At 45.7% G+C, this 15,490-nt stretch overlaps 1 protein-coding gene across 3 annotated transcripts in view; it reads right to left on the bottom strand.

Annotated features, from left to right (window-relative positions):
• The window catches only part of ralgps1 (Ral GEF with PH domain and SH3 binding motif 1), a 342,472-nt gene that overhangs the window by 73,736 nt on the left and 253,246 nt on the right, over positions 1-15,490 (bottom strand). For all 3 annotated transcript variants that reach the window (XM_039764462.1, XM_039764461.1, XM_039764463.1), the window contains exon 12: positions 9,868-9,935. In XM_039764462.1, coding sequence (XP_039620396.1) covers positions 9,868-9,935 — 68 coding nt within the window. The remainder of the gene's footprint in view (positions 1-9,867; positions 9,936-15,490) is intronic.

The raw sequence follows: 15,490 nt of genomic DNA, 5'->3' as shown, positions 1-15,490 counted from the left end.
GAGCTGTAGCCCCCCATTGGGCAGTACTTTTTTATTTCAAAATGAACATTATAGTCAAATTATCAAAAAATGCCAGAAAACAGAGATCATTTTTGCCCGTGTCACATAACCCCTACTCATATATATGTAAAGGCACTATAGTGAGATTGAGGAATTGGCTGCTTTATAACACATTACATTGATGAGTTTGTGATTAGATTCATAATGAAAGGAGCTATATACAATAAAGAAAAATAAAACCACTGGTGAACCAAATTACTGCTGAACAGTTCAGCTTTTTATACAACAACTAGGGGGTTCGCCCACTGCTCGCTTCGCTTACCAACCGCCCCAGCGTGCGCTACGTGACAGCCACTTCATGGCTCTGCCGCTTGCGTTGTGAAGAAGGGGGCTGAACGCACCCCAAGGAGACGCAGTCGCTCCTCCGAGACCCCCTCTTAAACAGTGATACAATGGGAAACAAATAGTATTTTTTACCTCCTCTTTGCTCGATTAGCTGCTGCTGCTGCCGCCGTGCCAGGTGATCTGCATCTCGTGCGGCACTTCAAACAAAAGCCTGTACAGCAGCTGTCCTACTCTTTGTCTTTTATTTCCAGCCCTGGGTGTGGTTAAATCTTTTGGTACAAAGTCTCGTCTCACAGGACATGAGTTCTTGATATATTTTAGTTTATAATTTAAAAATGGAATAAGAATCTGAAAATCTAACAGCATCACATTAAAGTTTGATACAAACAGAATTTTGTAGGTTTTAAAATAAGCCCAATTTAAAGCGTGACAAAAAACGTGACATAAAATCGTTGCACTTTTAGGTTTATGATTTTATATATATTGTGGCGAGTGGCTGGGGGTGCTACCCAGCCAGGACGCCCAGAAGGACCGGAGGAGTACTTACGCCTCCTCCAGACCACGAGGGGGCGACCGCCCTGGTGGCTTTGGGGACCACAGGAGCCGAGCTTGGAAGCTCAACCCTATAGGGGCCCGTGGTCTCCGCCAGGGGAGCGCCCAAATGCCTGAGGAGCCCTGGCCCTCATCACTTCTGCCACATCTGGAAGTGTATAGAAGACCAGGGACACCCGGAGTGCGTCCGTGTGTGCAGCCGGTACTTCCGCCACACTGGGGAGTGCCGGGGGAAGCTAATTGGAAGGCACCTGGAGCACGTCTGGGTGTGGATAAAAGGGGCCTCCTCCCTCCATTCGATGGCTGGAGTCGGGTGGAAGAGAGACAGAGCTTGGAGGAGAGGAGAGGAGCTGGAGGTGGAGGTGGACCTGAAGAGAGAGGCATTGTGACAGGCCTGGACTTTGGGGGAGTATTGGGTTGTGTGCACCTTGTAAACAGTATATATGGTAAATAAAAGTGTGTTGGGTGAATTAAAACCATATCTACCTGTCTGTGTCCGGCCCAGCTTCCACTATATAATATATACATACAGTACATATACATACAGTATATATATATATATATATATATATATATATATATATATATATATATATATATATAGTGGACTTGAACCCGGACACAGACAGAAGGACATCTTATGTTCACCCAACACACGTTTATTATACTAATATTTACAATTTTTCCTTCAGTGCACTTCCCAGTGCCTCCAGCACCGTTCCCCCAAGTGTCCAGGCCTCACAGTCCTTGTGCCTCTCTCTTGGCCGCCTCCCGTCCTCTCTCCAGCTCTGTCCTCTTCCACCCGACTTCCACCATCGACTGAAGGGATGCAGCCCCTTAAATAGGAACCGGGATGGGCTCCAGCTGCTTCCCGGCACTCCTCCGTAGCCACGCCCCAGTGTGGCGGAAGTGCCGGCTGTGCACCCGTCCCCTGTCGTCTTCCCCCAGGAATATTCAGGCACTGGGGTGCCGCCTGACAGTGGCCACGGGTCCCTACAGGGCTGGGCTTCTAAGCCCTTTACCTGTGGGCCCCAACATAACCAGGGCGGACACCCTCGCAGTCTGGAAGAGGTACAAGCCCTCCTCCGGTCCTCCTGGGCGTCCCAGCCGGGCTCCAGCCCCGGCCAGGTGCCACTATATATATATATATATATATATATATATATATATATATATATATATATATATATATAGATATATATACACACACACACACACACTATAATTACAGGGCACCCAATTAAAAGAGCTATATAAAGATCGTTCCATTTGTAAAATTGTATTCAATCAATGTGTCCTTGTGTGCAAAATGAAAGGAGCTATATAAAGACGGATTCTATTGCAATATTATACTCAATGGATACAGTACACCTAATTAAAGGAGCTATATAAAGAGTACTTCTATTATCATTTTGTTTTGAATGTATTGATTTAAATGTGCCTAATGAAAGGCGTTATATAAAAACTATTTCTATTGTAGTGTGATGCATTTAATGACTTTAGTGTGTCCAATAAAAGGAGCTATATGAAGTCTGATTCTATTGCAGTTTTGTAATTACTGGATTTATTATAATGCACCTACTGTAAGGAGCCATATACAGACTAATTGTATTGCATCACTGGATTTATCTTACTGCGTCCAATGTAAGGAGCTATATGAAGCGTCCCTTGGTGTGGCACCTGTTGGTCCGTCTTCTCCGTTCCCCCGCACTATGGCGGCTCACATCTGGATCCCAGCTGTCTCTACACACACAAGCGCGCGCGCTCAAGCGACGCTCACACGTCAATCACAACAGAAGCCCCCGTATAAATCATCCGTGCGCACGGCCCCAGCTCTGTCTCCGGTGTCACCAGTGACGGGGTAACTTTATTTTATTACCGCACAGGAAGGCCTAGCGCGGCTCCCGTTCAGATTTACGGCTTGGCGCTGAGCACGCAGAATGAAGCTGTTAACAAGGAAAACACGGCAAAGGCTGCGGTGCAATGCGCAATTTACTTTGGCAGAGTGGGAGGAAGCGTTGAGTAAGACCCCTGAGCTCGGCCGGCACTTTCGGCCAGACGTGTCTGACACAACATAGCGACTGAGTAGCTCCCGAACGTGGAAGCCCAGCAGAAAATCACGAGCCACCGGGGGGCGCTTTAAGCGGGCGCAACTGCATGTGAACTGCGCGCTTTAGGGAGGTACTCGTCAAGAAAAGGCGCTATATAAGGAGGAAACACCAAGATGTCCGGGAGGAATAAAAACAAAATGGCAAGTGTGTAACTCGATGTGTGCACGAGCGCTTCAGATACTTGCAGTGATCATGAAAGGCACTACATAAAATAAATGATGTAACGTTAATTACGCAAAGCAAAGTATACAAATAAAATACCTGCCCTCTAATTGCACTGGATGAGGATAAACTTCTAGGAGTTTCACGCAACATTACAGAACCCTTAGAGGGAAACAGTAGTGTTTTTCTATCTTTTAATAGTTAGAAATGCTCGTTAAGGTGTGCTTACTGGGGGAAAAAAGGTCTGCTTTCGCACACGTCGCTAGACACGCATTGGCAGAACTCAAAATCCCAAGAATCAACTCGGCGGAGCGAGCCATTAGCTATCATGCAATTCACGCTCAGCAGCCCGCCCCTAGACGCCGCGTTTGCTCTTGGGATATCGAGCTCTCCCATCGCGAGGCTAGACCAATGACGTCACTGTCCACGCTTCTCTGCGATTTACACGAAATAAACTGCATCGCTTCAAAAAATACTTTCCACGATTCCATCCATCCATTATCCAACCCGCTACATCCTAACTACAGGGTCACGGGTATCTGCTGGAGCCAATCCCAGCCAAAACAATGCAAGGCAGGAAACAAACCCTGGGCAGGGCACACACACCCACACAGCAAGCACACAGACTAGGGACACTTTAGAAATGCCAATGCACCTAACCTGCATGTCTTCGGACTGTGGAATGAAACCCACGCAGACACGGGGAGAACATGCAAACTCCACGCTGGGAGGACCTTGGAAACGAACCCGGGTCGTCTAACCACTGCGCCACCGTGCCGCACCCACTTTCCACGATTAATAAATAAAAATGACTGTTCCCCTTTAAGGTGGAGGTCACTAAAAAAAGAATCCATATAAAAGGTTTACGTGAAAAGGATAAAGCAGTGCCCTGCCGTGTAAGTCATGCCAACGCACAGCCAACACTTGAAAGGCACCATATAAACAAATGTTAAACACAAAATATAAAAATTCCCTCTAATTCTCCGACTTTCTTTTTAAATGAGGGACTATTCCTTTGCATATAAAGAGCAATACTATGGATCCTTTTCTGAAAAGATTGTTTTTGCAGGACAGTGCTGTGTGATTTTATTAGAAGTCATCATGTGCAGATTAAGAAAGTTTGGATGACATATACTAGGAAAGGCGCTGTATAAATAATTGAATGCCAAGAAAATAAATCATTCTGTAATTCTAAGAACCGTTACTCTGTTGGACTTTGCCTGTAAAGAGCTTGAAGCTGGAGCCTGCTATGAAAGGCACTATATACAAGATAAACGGTGATGAAGGACTACAAGAAAAATCCTATTGTGCACACAGAACAGAAGTCAGGTTACAGTCAGCATGATTGAATGGCACAGGGGATTGTGGGTGATATAGTGTCTTACAGTACTGTGCGCTTACTGTTCAAGGCAGGATGTAAAATGAAGGTGGACTGACAGATGGAGCTCGTGTGGGATTTTCTGCAGGTGTTCTGGTTTTCCTTCCAAATCCCCCAAAATTTGCAGATTTTTCATCAGCAACTGAAAGTCATCTCAGCTGTGTGCCCAGTGCCAGAGTGGTGCCCAGCTCAGGGTTGGCACACATTCTGCATCCAATGCCACTGGCAGAAAACCTGAGACAGCGAAATGGATATGTGGGTTAAAAAGCGGCTGGACGGCCCTGGTGCCACGCGTCCATAGTGGGGTCCACCGTACTCTTTGGGAGATGAGCGGTGAGGCAAAGGCACAAAGAGCTCAGAGAGACGGCGCTACATCACACGTGAAAAATGTGGCGTTACACGGGTTTTGCCGAGGATGATGGCAGCTCGGGCCGCATTCCAGCCGCCAGCTCCTGATTACAAGAGCCATAAATTTGAGTCTCTTTGAAATTAAATACAGCCGGCCGGGATTACACAGCCAGAGAGACGTTGAGCTCTGCAGCACGATTTACAGCTGCTAGGAGCCTGGGAGATGTTAACATAACATGAGAGCTGGCCTAGGATGGAGAACACGGCGCGGCTTGACAAGGACATCACTCATGAGCAACCACCGCAGACCCTCTGAGCATCAAACGAGGGGAACAAGGACACCTGGAGCAGGCAAAGTGACGCGGGGTGACACCGTACAGACAAAACGGAGGGGCAAAAGGACGACACCATCCTGTGAACGCGTGTGACAAGGGGATAGAGACAGGGTCGAGGATGACTACTAGTGACTGGGAAAGACACAATATGTATATAAAATAGAGACAGGGGTGAAGAAATGTAAGATACGAAAGGCACTATATAATAGGCAGACAGACAGGAAAGACCTCGGCTTCTCACGCTACATCAGAATAAGGAGCTGACCAAGAGATTTCTAGGCTATTTCCACCATCTCCATGTCCCCTTGCTCACAGTGGACCTTCTCCACCACACATCTGGACCCAGAAGTCTGTCCAGCATATCCTCCCCATGCCCCCCTCCACAGGTAAACCCCATCATGCTGACCATCTCTATTAAATGACACTAATGCATCCCCGTGGACCAGAGTTCATCGTCAAGACAGTGAGGCCAGCTGTCCGGAGACCTGAGACATACTGTGGTCAGCTTGGAGTAAATCAGACGACCACCCAAATATGGTACGTCCTGCTACGGCCAAACCAGCAGGCACGGCAGGCGTCCAAGTCTCGAAGTCTGTTTTTGACCTTTACAGCTTAAACTGCCTCCATGCAAAGAGAAAATAAATAATTAAAAACGAGGAAATGTGTTTACGTGTTACCAAGGCGACCGTCTCAAACACACGGTGAACGTCAGGCGCGCTCAGGGCAGCACAGGTTGCCTGTGTACAGAACGTTCTGGGAATCTGGCCACCTCTGACGCTCACCAGGGATCTCACCTGTGACCGGCGTCTCCTTATCTGGGGCTGAGGGCACGAGAAAAAAAAAAAAAAAAAAAAAATAAACCAAACTGCAAACTTCACTTTCATGGCTGAATGTGCAGATGGACAACTGCGGCCAATCGTCGAGTTCAGCAGAGACTGGGCCCACATCATCTGCCTGCCACATCTCACCCTGGTGTCCACAAGGCAGGATCTAAAACAGGGGTCCCCAACTCCGGTCTTGGAGGACCCCCAGTGGCTCAGGTTTTCATTCGAACCCTTTTCTTAATCAGTGACCTGTTTTTGCTGCTAATTAACTTCTTTTGCATTCATTATAATTGACTTGCTCTTGAAGACTCGGACCCCTTAATTGTTTCTATTTCCTTAATTAGCAGCCAAACAATAATGCGATACAAAACACGACCAGCAAACGGTGTCCATTATACAATATCTGAAAATAAAGAAAGGTGAAGGTCTCAGGAATGTTGAAATACTCAGGTCCTCAAAACATTTTAACGGAACTCTTAGAAAAGAGAAAATCAATTTCGGACATGTCTGCGATTACACAATGAGAGCAGCAGCAAGCCATGGAATTAAAAATTAGAACAATCTAGACGAGAACAGGCCATTCAGCCCAACAAAGCTCGCCAGTCCTCTCCACTTGTTTCCTCCAAGAAAACATCAAGTCGAGTTTTGAAAGTCCCTAACGTCTTACTGTCTACCACACTACTTGGTAGCTTATTCCAAGTGTCTATCGTTCTTTGTGTAAAGAAAACCTTCCTAATGTTTGTGCGAAATTTCCCCTTAACAAGTTTCCAACTGTGTCCCCGTGTTCTTGATGAACTCATTTTAAAATACAAGTCTCGATCCACTGCACTAATTCCCTTCATAATTTTAAACACTTCAATCATGTCACCTCTTAATCTTCTTTTGCTTAAACTGTAAAGGCTCAGCTCTTTTAATTTTTCCTCATAATTCAACCCCTGTAGCCCTGAATCAGCCTCGTCGCTCTTCTCTGGACCTTTTCTTGTGCTGCTATGTCCTTTTTGTAGCCTGGAGACCAAAACTGCACACAGTACTCAAGATGAGGCCTCACCAGTGTGTTATAAAGCCTGAGCAGAACCTCCTGTGACTTGTACTCCACACATCAAGGCGCTATATAACCTGACATTCTGTTAGCCTTCTTAATGGCTTCTGAACACTGTTGGAAGTTGATAGCTTAGAGTCCACTATGACTCCTAAATCCTTCTCATAAGGTGGACTCTCAATTTTCCAACCGCCCATTGTGTATTCAAACCTAATATTTTTACTTCCTATGTGTAATTCTTTACATTTACTGACATTAAATTTCATCTGCCACAAATCTGCCCAAGCCTGTATGCTATCCAAGTCCTTCTGTGATGATATAACGGATTCCAAATTATCTGCTAATCCACCTATCTTGGTATCATCTGCAAACTTAACCAGCTTGTTACTTATATTCCTATCTAAATCATTTATATATATTAAAAATAGCAGCGCCCTAGCACTGCCCCTGCTGGTCACCACTCTTAACATCGGTCAATTCTGATGAGGTTCCTCACACCATCACCCTCTGCTTCCTGTGTCTGAGCCAATTCTGCACCCATCTAAAAACATCACCCTGAACTCCCACTTCTTTTAACTTGATGCCCAACCTCTCATGTGGCACCTTATCAAATACTTACTGTAAGTCCAGATAAATAATATCATAAGCTCCACTTTGATCGTATCCTTTTGTTGCCTCTCTTAAAGAACGAGTTTAATTAACGACAAGACTCGGCGCCTGATTAAGCAACTGGTTGGAATGAAATTGGTTGGAGTTTGAGGCCCTGACTGAGTTGGTCTTCTGTTGGCTCCCTCACTTCACATTTCATTTCTGTTTGGCTGCCATTTAAGGAAAGAAATGAAGCAATTCAGAGGAACGATGAAGAAATTCTGGGGAACAAATCTTAAAAAACAAATTCAAATAAAATTCATTCAAAAGAAGTTCATTAGCAGCCAAAACTGCTCATTAATTAAGAAAAGAGTTAGAATGAAAATCTGCAGCCACTGCAACCCTCCAGGACCCCCCGGTCTAAAAGCACACGGCCACAGAATCAAAAATCATTTCTGTCTCCCAGTGTGACCCTTGAGTGAGGCACTTCTAACTGAGGGTACATCCTACTACAAAAAAAAAAAACAGGCCAAATATACACGGCTTTGCTTTAAATCCCTCCCATCTTCTGCCTTAGTTCATTACACCTTGAACAGCACCCCCTAGTGGCTACTCAGCTCAGCCTGAAAGCGCAAGGACAAAAAAGGTTCAAACCCCCATTCTACCTCCCTGAGGTGGGACCCTGAGGAAGTCACTTGTAATTTAGGGGCAACCGAAAAAAGGGGGCATACAATATAAAAGGTTACGCATTGAAATCCCACTTGTGCCTCCCGGGCCCTGACCACCTCCCATGAGTGACCACCAAACCCGGGCTGAAAGCAAAATTTCAAATCTCACTTTGCCACAATATGCACCCCGAGAAGCAATTTTTGGTGTCGAGCCTCTCCTATAAAGGCGCCTATATTTTACAGGACATCTTCCAGAAAGTGAAATGCCACAATACCAGCCGACTGGCCATTTACTTGGAATGGTCCCTTTTCTATATAGTGCCTTACACAGGAGCACAATGGCCTTTGCCGAATGCTGTGAGTAACAAATGTTTGAATGTACTGTAGTGCAAGGCACCTAATGGAACAATCAGGTGAAGTTTCAGTTGGTCATTATTGTATAGCGCCTTTCACAGTGAGACTTACCATCTCATTTAAAAATTAATATTCACTTGGTTGGCCTTTTATTTTATACAAAAGGTGGTGGCCCAGAGATGTGCTCAAGCGGATTGTTGGTGACGTCATGTCTGGAAGACGAAGCATAACACCCTTGGGGGATAGGGATTGTTGCTGATTAGCTGAAAGATAATATCAAAGAAGAAGGGGGGCTGCTGGGTAAAGTGGTCGGACTTCTCGTCTTCTCTCACTTTGGTGCTGGTCCCGGGGTCTCACTCCCAAATATCCTCCCTACTTCTCATTGTCTTTTCCCAAACGCGTCAGCCTAACGAGGGTCTCTTTTTCGCGCCCGCAGCTTCTTCGCCGCAGGTTTTCCTCCCTTTCAGGCTCTAAGGAATGTCAAACAATTGCCAGGAATGAACAAGCAAAAAAAATGTGCCAGGCGGGGGTGGCAATGCGAGGTGAGGAGACAACAAAATGAAACGTGTCGGGACGGAGCCTGCAGCCCTCTGAGTCTTTGGGGTTAACGCGAGGTGCCAGGGATGGTGGGCTGGCGAACGCACGTTGAGAGGACCCAGTTGGCGTCAGCTCAGAACACCATACATTAAAAAAAAAAAAGCTTGCAGGTACACGATTGGGGGGTCCACATGTCCAGCCAAGGTGTCAAGTACTGGGAGCTGAAACTCCACAAGGGGGCACACTTGATAATTGCTAAGACCACCACAATGTCCCTCATTGCTTTTGTCAGCACCTTCCATGTTCACTGAACCACACAGGGCATTTTCTACTGTGGGTGTCAAGTGGGGTCCGAAAGCCACCACTCTTCTCCCCTCTCCCACCTTGTAAAAGGTGGGCTGTATGGGCAGCTCTCACGTAGGATGTCCCAACCTCCGTCACCCCTTCACCCACAACATACACCACACAGTCTTTTTTAAGGTGCCTCTTCCTTAAGGTTAGCCTGGCACTGCCATGTTCTGGGTGGTTTCATGCCCATGTGAAGGTGCCCCTTATTTTTCCCTGTTCAGTTCAGTCCAGCTCCACCTTTTCACACTTGTTTTGGTAACCCCGGTGTGCCCACCTACCTGCAAGGTCTTCCTTGGATGACGCCAGGCGGGGAGAGCTGTTTCCGGGTTCGATCTTCAGGGACAACCTGCAAGAAGAAGCAAACTGTGAGCATTAAAATGAGACAGCAAGGGCATGGGGTCGTCATGGTGGACTGTGGGCACCACGTGTTGGAAATTTCATGGAGGGCACTAAGCACACCTGTGTGGAGAAACCACCCACCAATTATCAGTCTAACTGATCGTCACCATTAGGAGAAGCTGAATTCATGGCAGTCAGGTTAACGAGCAGAGAAGAAAAGAGGAAGACAATAGAGGAAGAGTTTCAAATTTACATAAAGGTGGTGTTTTTCATTTTGGGCCCCATTTTAGATGACTTCAGGCACAGACATTCAGTAAAGTGGACTCTTTGACAAAGCTGTGGTCCTGCTGGCCTTTCAATTATCCACTTTAAGCAATTAACCAATCAGATGTTAAACTCAACTCAAGCTGTGGCCAGCAGCCTTCACCAGTTTAAACATTAAATTAGGTGTCCTATTGGCCACTTACTAATCTTCTTTAATCCAATTAACCAGTCAGGTGTTAAACTGTGTCCTTCCGGCCATTTAATAGCACTTTTCAGTGCAACTGACCAATCAGACATTAAATTTGATTTGTCAATTGATTGGAGCGCCAATTAGCCATTTAGAAATTAAACTGCACTGCTCAGTGAAGCCACCACTGACCACATCATTATTCTCGTTAAGTCAATTAACCAATCACATGTTAACCTGGAATGTTGAACTGAAGACCTGGCCCTGCTGGCCATTTAATTAGTCTTGCAGGTCCAATTAACCAATCAGACATTACATTTATTTTGAGTATCACTGGCCACTAACCGACCCGTGCGCTACCAGCTACTTAACGATGCACTTCAATCCAATTAACCAATCAGATGTTAAACTGGAATGTTGAACTAAGACAGGGGTGGGCAGAGTCATTCCTGGTGGGCCGCAGTGGCTGCAGGTTTTTGTTCCAACCCAATTGCTTAATAAGAAGCACTTATTGCTCTAGAAACACTTCAGCTTCATTTTAGTTATCTCCCTCATTAAGATTTTGAACCCTTATTGCTTATTTAAGTCTTAAACAGCTGCATTCTCAATTTTTAATTGCTCTTTATTAACAATAAGATGTAAATGACAAAAGAAACCAGCAGGTGTCCATTTTGCTTGTTACCCTTTACATCTGTGTGTATTTATCGTGCACCATTTGGTTGAATTAAATACTTGGAAGGAAAGAGAAGAGATTGAGAATTACCCATCTGTTTTACACTTCAAAGTATTTGGATGTTATCCTTAGAATGGAAAAAAAAAATCTAGGATATGAGAATGACTTGACATAGCAGAGTTAAAGACCCAAAACGCCATGAAATGTAATTATTGGCATGGATTGTTTTCTAATTAAGCAACTGGGTGGGAACAAAAACCTGCGGTCGCTGTGGCCCTCCAGGAATGACTTTGCCCACCCCTGAACTAAGACCTGGCCCTGCTGGCCATTTAATTAGTCTTGCAGGTCCAATTAACCAATCAGACACTACGTTCAATTTGAGTACCACTGGCCACTAACCGACGGCGTGCGCTACCAGCTACTTAACGATGCACTTCAATCCAATTAATCGATCAGAAGTTAAACTCAGCTGTTCATCCAAGCCGTGACCTAAAATCCTCTCAATGATCCTCGTCAGTCCTATCAGCCAATCAGACACTGATTTGGGGTTTCCATCAACGTGCGTCCTACTGGCCACTTAAATCTCCTCTTCAGACTAACTCGCCAATCAGATGTAAAGTAGGATTTGTGACCCTCAGTCCAATTAACCAATCAGTCAGTCACACATCACTGGGCCCCGGTCCAGTCCACCTGGCCAGGATGTTGCGTCTCTCTGACTTTCACACACGTATTTAAAATGAAGGCAGGAGCCGATGGTTTCGGTGATGTATGCGTATCACGCTGTGTGGCAGGGAGCTCATCGCCTGGCTTGCCTCAACTTCACAGAACTGCAGCTGTTTCTGTTTGGCGTCCGTTCTTTTTCTCCCGTTTGCTACCGAGTGCTGCAAAAGGAAATTCAAGTTGGAGCGGACCTCTGAGGGATGGTGTGCTTTAAATTAGGGAGCTGCATTAGCAACGGCACATAAACGTAGACGTCTGCCTCGGCAAAACTGCTTGGCTGCCAACCTCCACTGTGAAGGCACGATGCCAGGCGTGGAGACTTCATTTAAGAGACCCCTGACTCATGTTCATTAACCAGCCTTTGATATAGCGCCATCCTGCAGGAACTTCAACAAGTTGAGCACCAGAAGTGGAACTGGAGCACGCGGTGAAGTGACAGCAGGTGACGAACAGTAAGCGCTAGGCCACTCTGCGGGCTTGAGGTGGTCACGCATTGCCACCTTATTATGTTGGTATTTCAGTTCCTTCATAAGATGAGGACATCAAAGTGTCACAACAGGAGGCTGCTGTCACCATATCTTGTGCATTGGGGTCGTGCGTGCGTAGTGTATGGGGACACTGGCACTTCACTTCACTTCACTTCACTCCTCGCTTTTGTGTTTAAATGCAATCACCAGGTGCTGTTCTTGTCCAAAATGTATTTATTAAAGAGGAAGAGCAAATGTTTAGCTGCTCATCTGTCGGCTCGTTTCACGTCTCATTTCTGTTTGGCTGCCACTTAATGAAGAAACAAATCAATTCAGAGCACTGAATCCTTAAAAACAGGGCCAGTAAAAAAAAGGGAAAAGGAGTTCATTAGCAGTGAAAACTGGTCACTGATTAGGAAAAGGGTTAGAATGAAAACCTGCAGCCACTGCGGCCCTCCAGCCCTGGAGTTTGACCCCCTGCTTTACCAGGGTCCCACCAACAGGTGTTGAGTTCTCATTTTTCGGGTTACAGTTCAGTTTTTTGCCACTAGGGGGTGACACTGCTTATTATGATAACATGCTGAAGGAAACAAAGACCTTTGAGCAACACTTTCATCCAACATACAGAGAGATGGGGGGTCCACATGTGTCTAAAGAGATGACCATTAGTTGACAGAGGGGCCATGAAGTGACTTAATGCATGAGATCCACTAATGTATGATTATATTCAACACTTACTTCAACAAAGTGTCAGACACACGTGACTAAGGAGCATAGAAAAGTCCAGGGACTGGCGACCAGGCTCAGTCAGGACCATGGAGAACGATCAACGAGGACACCATCACGATGGCTAAGAGAATATTGGGTTATAAAGCAGCTCCCTGCTAAGTGGAGAACAAGTCAAGGAAGGTTCTAGATCGAACATCCTAGTGAGGCCTCTCCTGGAGTGCCCTGCGCACGTTTGGTCTCCATGTTAGCAAAAAAGAGAAGAGAGCGGTGGAGAAAGCCAAGAGGAGAGCAACTGGGCTGACTCAGGACCACGAAAAGCAACTGGGGAAGTAAGACTGTAAGAACGAGGGAAAAGGCTGTCATATTATATTACCTCCTCATTATGTTCTTTATGTTTAAAATTTTACTTCTGTGGTAGTGGGTGACATGTTGATGATGTCACAAACATCACAAAAGTCACCGTGTGTTGCGCATCGTGACCATTCATGTGGTGAGTTACAAAACAGAGACTATCAGGAAGGGGGCAAATACTTTTTCACAGTAGAGTGTGCACTAGTAATGCCAAACCTGCAGCTCTGATCTAAATATTACAAAAATGACAAAGCAACACCAGAGGAAGTCCAGAGGCAGGCGACTAGGCGCAGTCAGGACCTCAGAGTGTGAAGAGTGAGGACACCAGTAAGATGGCTGACAGCATGTTAGGCCATATAGAGCCCTGCTGAGTGGAGCACAAGTCGAGGGAGGTTATAGTTACACAATATAACATTAACAAGGCCAAGTGTGGAGCTCTGTGGTCAGTTATGATCTTCACGTTACAATAAGGACAAAGAAGAACTACGGAAAGTCCAGAAAAGAGCAACCATGGAGGGCGACAAGCTGAACCAAAAAAGGGGGATTAGATAGATAGATAGATAGATAGATAGATAGATGAGAGGCACTATATAATAGATAGATAGATAGATAGATGAGAGGCACTATATAATAGATAGATAGATAGATGAGAGGCACTATAATAGATAGATAGATAGATAGATAGATAGATACTTTATTAATCCCAAGGGGAAATTCACATTAGTAGATGACAGGACCAAAATGTGGAACATTGTGAAGGCAACGAGTATGGCAGATTCTTCAACAAGTACAGGGGTTTGGGGAACCAATGAAACCTCATTAAGGGCACATTTATCACAAAGTGAGCAAGTGGCGTGGTGGGCAGTAGGACCTTCAAATCTCCATTGATATTATTTAAAAAAAAATCAATGAATAGAATTGGTGAGCTCTGATAGGCTGAATGTTCTCATCACAATTCTTATAATGTTCTTGGTCCTGCATGCCCCCCTGCTGTGGCAGAGTTTAGTGGCACCTCCTCCCAGGTATGTGCAGACTTCTCTTTCTTTATTTGACCAATGAGATTTGTGGCCCACTGGTCTGTGGCAGGCACTGGAAGGCCATCTCTCATTAGTCAAATCCATTTTTTTTTATTCCAAGTACTCTATAGTAGGGGCATATGCCAGGCTAGCATCATTGGGTTCACAGCAGGAGTCAGCCCAGTAAGTGGTGCCAGTGCTTTGCTGGGCACACATGCAGAGCGCAAATCCTTGTCTTAATGTTTCTTGTCATCAATGTTATTCTGACCTATCAAAACATATTGAGCAATAAAATCTAATTTGGAGATTGGCACCTGAATCCAGGCGCATGATCCCAAATGTGACCATTGGCACACGTTTATTAATCTACAGCACCTTTCTAAAGTGGCCAATGACTGGGGGACCTTCAATATTCTGAGCACTGAAGGTTGGCGCACGTAGAGTTTGAAGCCGCACCCTCACTCCTTAGCCCCCCTAAAGATCACAAACAATTGTATTTGACCTGAGGACAGCACACTGAATCCCCCCTAAAACCTCAATTGTGACTGACAAAGACAAGCCCACATGGCTGCACCTCCGCCACAGCCGCGTGGCACCCCTCCTGCCAGGACAACTCGAGGTCAAGGAAGGAGTGTCAGGTCCTTGTAATTAAAGCTGCCTGCCTTGTACGTGGGTCTGCCCCAAAGCACTTAGTGACTGTGACACGCCGTCATTTCCACCGTCGCTCGCATGTTTAATTCCGGGCCCGATGCTCGTGGCCGCCCGCTAATTACTGACACAACACTCAGGCATCCCACTTTAAACATGACTTTCCTCTTCTTATCCAAACGATTTGTGCCCGCTGTCACCAAACGTGAATTACTGCCTGTGCGCGCAGGGCTGGAAAACTCAAATTATATACTGTGCCAGGGCGGAGGGTGTGGGGAGGTCGACGTGGGCCTTCCCTGAAACTCTGAGGATGAAAGCCACAAGTGGCTCTGCCGTGGTTCAGGTACATTGTCACTAGTTTGGAAGTTTCCATTGCTTCTGAATTATTATTGTGCAGGTGTTTTTGCTATTTTTGTATTGAATTCTTACTAATTAACATTTATTAGCCGTTAGGAATGGCGTGTACTGTATGGGAATGGCGCGGTGGCACCGTAGATGGCGCTATCT

The sequence above is a fragment of the Polypterus senegalus genome, chromosome 9, assembly GCF_016835505.1.
Source record: "Polypterus senegalus isolate Bchr_013 chromosome 9, ASM1683550v1, whole genome shotgun sequence".
Taxonomy (NCBI): Eukaryota; Metazoa; Chordata; class Cladistia; order Polypteriformes; family Polypteridae; genus Polypterus; species Polypterus senegalus.
This window is presented reverse-complemented; position numbering and strand designations above follow the sequence as displayed.